Source organism: Episyrphus balteatus, chromosome 2 (genome assembly GCF_945859705.1).
Source record: "Episyrphus balteatus chromosome 2, idEpiBalt1.1, whole genome shotgun sequence".
NCBI classification, from domain to species: domain Eukaryota; kingdom Metazoa; phylum Arthropoda; class Insecta; order Diptera; family Syrphidae; genus Episyrphus; species Episyrphus balteatus.
In genome coordinates this window covers 52,737,752-52,746,794 of record NC_079135.1, presented here as the reverse complement: position 1 = coordinate 52,746,794, position 9,043 = coordinate 52,737,752, and the positions used below count along the sequence as shown (strand labels likewise).

Here is a 9,043-nt window from a genome sequence, read left to right as displayed (position 1 = left end):
TATAATCCAAAATCAAATAATTTAATTTTTCTAATTTAATACATTTGTACCTACTTTTTCCTTAGGGGCGTTTTGTCACTGGTGTGGGGCGTTTTACCCAGCAAATGAGTTACAAAACGCCCCCATGAACTTTTTTTAAACGATTTATATATAATATATGCTAACATATTTTAGTACATATGAATATGCCAAAAGTAAGAAAAAAGACTATACTTTTTATATTAAACAAAAAAACTATTAATTTCCTTTATTTTTTTTTTTGTTTTATTGAAGATTCAATAAAAGTGGGGCGTATTGTATAGTTTTACCCTATTTTGAAATCGCAAATTAAATGGAGTTTAAAAGGTATATTTTTACAGCTTAAAATAAATATGCATGACCTAATTGCACATACCTTCTCCTGCAGTTCAAGGTTTTTATTATCTTTACTAAATATTGAAACATTTTGATTTTGAAGAAAAGCAAATAGCCTTCAAAATGAGTTATTAAAAAATAAGTGCTACGACGGAGTTCATGTAACTGTTGTAAGGACCTTGCTTGGCATGCATAAAGAAGATAATTTCCCTTTCTGAAAAGAGGTCTTCTTAGGTTGGTGGTCCAAAAGGAAAAGACCGATTTAGAGAAACTGGTGATAAGCCAAGAACGAAGCTACACTTAAGAATTCCAAACCAAGAATTTCGAATTCCATTTGCATGACAGCGTGCCTCATCGTCTTAAAATGTTTATTATTATTTGCTTATATGCTTTAGCTATTGCTTTTCTTTTTGAGTATATTTAGATTTAGAAAATGTTTAGATTTAGAAAATACTACTAAATTGGTCACCAAGGCGTATACGTACTTTTTTTTTTCGTTTTATATTTTTTTCTCGATTCATTTAAAAGTTGAATAACTTGGAAACGGGGTGGTTTATCAAAAAAATTATGAAGAGCTTTTCTGTAGAACTTTCAATTTTATACCAGAAAATGATTTATTTCAGCCTTATTGATGAACCATTAAAAAGTTATAAGATTCCAAACTCAAAAACACAATCTTTTCCATGTAAATCTTATGGGAAATAGAAATTTGCGATGCGGCAGTACTTAATATTAATATTAAGGCTGTAACTTTTACAGTATTTTTTTTTCGTTATTTCCAACAATATTTTCGATATAACTATGAACAAAAAAAATATTTTTTTTTGAATAAGTCTAATGTACCTATGTATGTAGAAGTAGATATTATATTACTTTTTAAATTGAATATTATGTACCTACATATACATATACTATACATATGTGCCCTTAATTATGAAAGTGGACTAAGTCACTCCTAAAAATGGCATCAAATCTAGCCTAAAAATAATTATTATTTAAGGGGTAAAGTTTATTTGAACGCGAAATTGCAGTAAATAAACTTCTTTATTGCTCCTCTAGTGATTTCATAAAAGAAATATAATTAAATCGTTATAAGAAAATTATTATTTAAGTTTTTCTTTAAACAATGCAAAAAGTGACTTAGTCCACTTTCATAATCAAGGGCACATATATGTATTAGACTGCAGATATACAAAGGAAATTAAACCAAGGAATGATGATGAAAGAAAGGTTAAAGAGGAAATTAAAAAAAAAAAATACAGTGACTCTGACTGTGATTTTTGAACCTCAGATGTTCATTTTGAAATTAATATACTTAGTTTAAAATTTTTAAACATACATACCATACCATATTATTCGATGCGTCAGTTAAAGAAGCTTTATATTAATCTTTTATACATATATTCAAAATGTTACACATACGCCACAGTGATCCAACTTTAAATAAAGAGATAAAGTTGATAGCTTTGAAAAAAAGCCGCATAAAACGAAGATTATGGTAAAAAGAACAATTACTTTAGTTATAGTAGGCCGTTCGTCTTGATTTTGGTCTCTTTATATTTGTCCTTAAAAAGCACCTTGAATTAATGAAACGCCAGGTTGGATCTTGAAAATAGCAACTTGCGGATATGAAATTTTTCTAGATTTTTAAGGTAAACAAAAATATTTGGACAACTTTTAGTCTATTTGCATTCATTCTGCGGCTTTCCATTCTTTTCGTAGAATTTGACTGTACACGAATAATAACAATAATAAACAAACAATATTAAGAGTTTTTCCAAAAAAAAAAGCTGTGCAAATATTCATAGATACTGGGTAAACCATCTTATATGTATACCTAGAGTTAAAAAACTACCTATTGTATTTGCATGAAGAGTTTCACTGTTAAGATTGCCAAGGTTAATATTGTTCCTCATGTCGTTGAAAGTACGTCTCAAATACTTAGAAAAATAGAATAAATAAGAAGAAACAAACACATTTTTTTGTCAACATAGAGTTAGTCAAAAGACTATTTACTCAATCAACAAAATGAAGAATATGTATGTATCATAGCCGTAGCTAGGATTTCATTTCGGGGGGGGGGGGTTAGCTCAGACCAAACAAAATTTTTTTTTAGAAATCACAATACTTTGTATCAACTATATGTAACTGCAGTCGATTCTAAATCCCGCTAAGTCAAATATCCTAAATTTTCTAAATTTGCCAATATCCTTTTTAAGTATTTTTTAGGAGAGGAATTCGTAGTTAAAAGTTTAAAAAAGCCCTGCTTACGGTAAAGGAATTTAAAAATGGCCGAATATTCAGTGGCATCTCTAGTTTTGTAGGTACAAAGAGTGATAAGTTGGTTGATATAAATTGCGAGCGTCAGCGAGCAAGAAAATTTTTTTAAGAAACAAATTTTAACCATTCTAAGGCTTTATAAAAAAAATTATTTCGTACAATTTAATTGAAAAATGGACTTTTTCTTGCACTGAAATTTTGTAGCAGAAAATTGACAGGTACATTCTATCTATTGAGTTCTAAATGAAATTAGCAATACTTAAAAACCAAAATTTTAAATAATCCAAGTTGTTTGACATGAGCTCATTACACTGGTCAACAAGGTTTTTGTCACAGAAACCAGGGTATACTTTTCTATAGGCTGAGCTCGAAACCGAAGTCAGAAAAATTCGATCACATCACGTTTTTGAGATATTCCCGTTAGAAAATCGAAAATGCCGATTTTTACCAGTTTTCAAAGTTATTTTTTAGCGTTTACTTATTTTTGTTTAAATTAAATTTGTAACAGTTTCTAAAAGAATTGTGTCAAAATTTGAAAGCGATTGGTACAGAATGATGCCCCAAACACTTTGATTTCAAGTTATGATTTCTCGAGGAAGAAAATAGATATTTAAAAGATTTAAACGGATTTAGAGAGACAAAACTTAATTCTTTTAGAAACTGTTACAAATTCAATTTAAAAAAAATAAGTAAACGCTAAAAACTAACCCTGAAAACTGGTAAAAAGCGGCATTTTCGATTTTCTAACGGGAATATCTCAAAAACGTGATGTGATCAAATTTTTCTGACTTCGGTTTCGAGCTCATCACACAAAAAACCTATAGAAGAGTATAACCTGGTTTCTGTAACAAAAAAGAAGTTTAATTTTGTTGACCAGTGTTATACTTCTTTTTGAAATTTAACAATAAACTGAAATTGTTTAATTTTATAATTTGAAACAAAAGAATAACGAAATGTTGTAAATACAGTGCTTTGCAAAATTATAATCGCCCCATATAAAAATGCTATTTATATAAAACCGAGTATTGCAACACACCCTACTATTTTTTTGTTAAAGGGGATCAAAAAACAAGAATATTGAGAAGAACAATATGTCCCGTTACTTTCTCTTATAATTTTTAGAAATAAAAATAAGTTTTTCTTCCATTGCAAAAGTATAATTGCATTTTTTTTATTTTGAGTATGGCCAACAAGGTTTTTGTTACAGAAACCAAGATATACTTTTCTAAAGGTTTTTTATATGCTGAGCTCGAATCCGAACTCAGAAAAATTTTATCACATCGCGTTTTTGAGATATTCCCGTTAGAAAATCGAAAATCCCGCTTTTTACCAGTTTTCGAGGTTATTTCCTAGCGTTGGTAGGTACTACAGTCTCTGAATAAATCGATACATTTATTTCCGCTTACATACTGGATTTAAGGTTAACATAGAACAAAAGTGGGTAATAAGCAACTGAAGATATCTCGGACAGTAGAAAAGATGTCTGAAAGATTTAAATAGATTTAAGGGTAATATTTCAAAAACGAGATGTGATCGAATAAGTCCGTCTTTGGATTCGAGTTCGGCCACCGAAACCCTTTGAAAAAGCATAGTTTAGTCTCGGCACCAAAAACCCTGCATAAGTACTTGTGGTATTTAAAGGGTTCTTAAAAGAGCATTTTAAGGTGTTAACATAGTGCTTAAGGAAATGGTCAAAGAGATAAAAACTCTTTGTAATGGACCAAACAATTTTTGTTTTCCTTTATACAAACTTCATCGACAGCTTCTGCAACGATGCAAAATTGGTAGTGATTTTAAGGGAGATTTTCATATAGGTAAATCAAATCACTAAAATACAAAAACAAATCATTTAGTGCTGCACATATTAGACTTGTATAGTGTTTATAATATAGGTATCTTTTGATTTTCTGAAAAAAAATTTCGGGGGGGGGTTAAACACCCAAACCCCCCCCCCCCCCCTAAATACGGCTATGGTATGTATGTGTATTGAATTTACTTAACGTGTGTGCTAAAACAGAGTTTTTTATTTTATATAATGGAATAAATAAAAAAAAAGAGGGACATACAGCTGTGAACTTTTCTTTGTCGTTAACTGACAATAGAGCTGTTAATAATTGTGATAGGGGAGGAACACTCTGGACTTCTATCGAAACAAAATTGGAATCGAAATACATAAGTACCTCACATGTTTTGAAGTTATAATCTCTAGTAGATACAATCTTACCTTTCAGTTTTTAGGTCAGGAGATACTCCATTGTTTCTTTTTTTAATCTGAATCTTCTCCGAAAATCCATGTCTTCACAAAAATTATAGGTATACTGCGTAAGCGCCAAATTTAAAAATTAAGTTAAAAGCATATTTGGCAACCTGAAACAATTCCTCATTTATATGCTATTAAAAAAAAAAAGATTGTGTGTACACATGTACACGCGACTGAAGTTATACTTCTCATTCAGTATATCGACGGTTAAACTTCATAACCTCGTGAGTCGTTTTAGACTTTTTTTTTTTGAAATCGAAAAAAACCTCTTAAAACAATTTAAAAAATGAAAGAAATAAAAAAATTGTTTTTTTTTTTTAAGCTCAAATCAACTATTTTTTTATTTCTTTCATTTTTAAAAAATAGTTTTAAGAGGTTTTTTTTCGATTTCTAAAAAAAAAATAAAAAACGACTTACGAGGTTAGGAAGTTTAACCGTCGATATGTAAATAAATTTCATTTGATATTTATAATTTCTATTATTAAATTAATTAATCCACACTTCGTTTTTTTACATTTTTATCAAGTGAACAATAAATTAATTCTTTCATCCTCCTTGCGTCCATGTAGTTTTCAATTTATTCTGTGAAATCTACTCATGTTGAGCGGTTCAGAACGTACGGTATATGGTTAACAAAAGTAAATGAATTGCGCATAAAATGTGCGATATGGTAATTTTATGAGAATTGTGTGTGCTTCAGCACTAGTAGTAGCAATATGGAACTTGCAGGGTTGCTACAAAGCTCAAAAGTGAGCTGAGCTCAGCTCACAGCTCAGCTCAAATTTTGATCTAGCTCACTTTTGATACTTTGGAAAGTATAATGAAATATAAAGATATTTTAAACTTTTATAAAACACCATAACTTAAGATGTTTGGTTCTAGTTATTAATGGAATTATTTTAACACATGGATATTTTTATAAATAAAACAGATAATTTTTCGTGATCTTTTTTCTTGGTTTTTTTAATAGTAAATATATTTCTATTTTTTTAGTAACATATTTCTTTTTTTATCATAAAAAAAATTCCGGTACAATCCGGTTTTACGACTTTTTTCAAAATTCCGAGAAATTCGCGTTTGAAAGTTGGGGTAATTTTTTTTTTTTCGAAAAATCCCCGAATCTTTGAACGCTCCTGGAAGCTAAACCGCTTGAGAACAATTTTTGGGAGTAATGCCAAATGATAGCTTGTATCATGGGCCAACGCTTTGCACATTTTCAGGTTTTTAAAAAATCGCCTTCCATGTTAAACCGCCACATCATGCTTATTTTTTCAGAATCGTGCCTATTTTTTTTTTACTTTTAAGTTCTTCCGGTTTGAGAACGCGTGGACCTACAGGTATGAGAGTTGTACCCAAATGTAGGTTAGAGTCCCCGCTACCTTTTGGCATCAAAAATTTTTTTTTCATTTTCTTCAAAATTCCGCGATATAGGCGTTGAAACGCTTTGATCTTGAGACCAATCCCCTTGGTGCCATATGAAAGCTTATATTCTCAGCTACGAAAGTGGTATAATCCGGTTTTTCGATTTTTTTTTTTAAATTCAGAGAAAATAGCGTTTGAAAGTTGGGGTAAAATTTTTTTTCGAAAAATCCCCGAATCTTTGAACGCTCCTGGAAGCTAAACCACTTGAGAGCAATTTTTGGGAGTGATGCCAAATGATAGCTTGTGTCATGGGCCTACGCTTTGCACATTTTCAGATTTTTAAAAAATCGCCTTCCATGTTAAACCGCCACAACATGCCTATTTTTTCAGATTCGTGCCGATTTTTTTTTTACTTTTAGGTTCTTCCGGTTTGAGAACGCGTGGGCCTACAGGGATGAGAGTTGTACCCAATTTGGCATCAAAACATTTTTTTCATTTTCTTCAAATTCCGATATATAGGCGTTGGAAGTTGGGGGCGCACACTTTCAGCTCAGCTCAAATGAGCTGAGCTATGGTACCTAGCTCAAAAGTGAGCTAGCTCAAAATTTGAGCTGAGCTGTGAGCTGAGCTGATATGTGAGCTTTTTGCAACCCTGCCACATGCAACTTGCCACACGCAACTTGCCACATGAAACATGAAACTTGCAACGTGTTGTGTGTTTTATGTTTGCCGTACTGCATTTTTAAATACTAAAGTACTGCCTACTCTAAAGGTGAAACGACAGCCCTGCTACCCAGGGTGATCGCGTCATAATCCCCCTTCAAGCAAACAAGTCCGACCTCGGTCCGCATCCGCTCCTCCTCAGGCGGAGCTGAGTCCGACTTCGGCTCAGAAACAGGTCTGAAGGCGGCTCAAATTAGTATGGAAATTATAATCATTGCGAAGTCGATTGCATATGTATTGGGTTGGTGAAAATCTCCATTCCGAGAAAATGGAGCCGAAGTCGGAATGAATGACGTCCGGCATTGAAATGGAAAAAAAATGGCGCTTGCCATTTGGAAGCATTTGCAAACAAAACAGAACACGATTTTCTTTTTCTTAAATTTTTCTTATTGTTTTTTTTTTTTTAACACAAAATTTCATTTTATTGTATTCGTTGATACAGCTGCTGGAGAATTTGCATCATTGAAGAATATTGTAGCTGTTGTGCGTTGTGGGAAGTTTAGGTTAGGGTGAAAATTCTCAGCTATCGTCTCATTATTGAACTCCTTAAAAAACAACAAAATGATAAATTATTATTAATTATAAAATCGCAGAAGCACGTTAAGCAATTCATACCTTTTTTTGAAATAAAATTTTCCATATTAATAAAACAATGTATTTAGTTTTAGAACGAGGCACGACGCACGACCCGACCACCGACGAGATACTGCAACAAACGACAAATAATAACAAAATGACGCATTATACCTTGTCTTGTTGTCTTTGTCTTTCCTACGTTCGTTTTCCTTTTCTCACTTTTTCACCACGATTCTCCTTCGACTTTGTGTTCATACACAAAAAGTTGCAAGTGTGTGAGTGCAACCCCGCTTTTCTCGGTCGGAGGTCGGACTGTCTTTTCTGAACTCCGTTTTCTTGCTTGAAGGGCCCTTTGACATTCTTGTCAAAAAGTAAATTTTCATACCCACCCTCCCATAAAAAGTATAACTTCAAAAACGCAATTCAGTTACAAGTGGCTCAAAATCGCCACTGAAGATGAGCACAACGTCATTGCTCCACTGTTCCCCTAAGTAGTAAAATTCTAATTTCGAAAATTAAAAAAGAAAAAATTGGATACTCATTTGGGAAGTATAAAAATCGTCCAAATAAAAAACAAGTTGAAAGTATCATAGGGATCAATTTGTGAAATTTTCATGAATTTATTTCAGATTGTGTTTAAGATGAAATCCAACTGAAATGGATCTCTCAGTAAAAAAAATACCATATATATTTATATAACTTCGACATCAATAAACATGAGGCGTGTTATTTTGTCAAAGCTATCCACAGTCGGATTTCTCAAATATCAACACTGAACAAAAATGTATATGCATGCACCAAGAGAAAGGGAAACGTAAACTTATCTTATACACTTCTTCAAAATTTTATCCGCAGCTTAGTTGATAAAAACGGCAACTGCGGTCTGCGGATACGGATAGCAATGCCAAATAAATACAGCTTTTATGAAAGTTTTTTTTTAAATCGTTTGACTTTATTATGGGAACTTGTTTGGACAAGTAATTTTAACGCAACATTCAGGGAACTCTACACCTTTATTAATTGTCACCTTACAACCTTTGCCAATATTGTAATACGGGCAACTGAAATTGTACAAATTATTTTGAAAAAGGTAGTTCTCCAAAACCATTATAAAACTTACTATAATAACTGGAGCGTAAAGTCCTCTCTACATTTTATTTCTACGCATTCAGATGTTGGTCTAAAAGTTGAACCGATTTCTATTGGTGTTTGAGTGTCATTATAAAAGCACATTCCCGGATAATCTTTAAAAGTATTTGTTAAATTGACAATCCTCTATTTTATAAACATAATAACATTTGTTTACATACCTTTATGAACTGCGTTGCCAATGTAACGTTGTCCTTGTCCGCTGCCGAATTCAAATAAATAAAAAGTTCCAATCAAGAGTATAACTCTTACATAAAATTGAATCTTAGCCATATTGCGTTAAAAGAAATGATCAAAGCTACTGTCCTGCAGACGTCTTGAACTGATGGTAATTGAATA

General features: G+C 31.9%; 1 protein-coding gene across 1 annotated transcript; it reads right to left on the bottom strand.

Moving 5' to 3' along the window:
• Window positions 1-8,029: 8,029 nt before the first annotated feature.
• Window positions 8,030-9,043, bottom strand: LOC129912243 (uncharacterized). The gene is made up of 3 exons (XM_055990395.1): window positions 8,866-9,043; window positions 8,676-8,799; window positions 8,030-8,616 (listed from the first exon to the last, which is right to left on the bottom strand). Exons 1-3 carry the CDS (start codon window positions 8,975-8,977, stop codon window positions 8,511-8,513), a joined length of 342 nt encoding a protein of 113 aa, XP_055846370.1. The 5' UTR covers window positions 8,978-9,043; the 3' UTR covers window positions 8,030-8,510.

Coding starts and splice junctions, on each gene's coding strand:
- LOC129912243 (XM_055990395.1), bottom strand. CDS start 8,977: ATGGCTAAGATTCAATTTTATGTAAGAGTTATACTCTTGATTGGAACT. Junction 8,800..8,865: donor TGGCAACGCAGTTCATAAAG/GTATGTAAACAA, acceptor ATACTTTTAAAG/ATTATCCGGGAATGTGCTTT. Junction 8,617..8,675: donor TTTACGCTCCAGTTATTATA/GTAAGTTTTATA, acceptor GTACAATTTCAG/TTGCCCGTATTACAATATTG.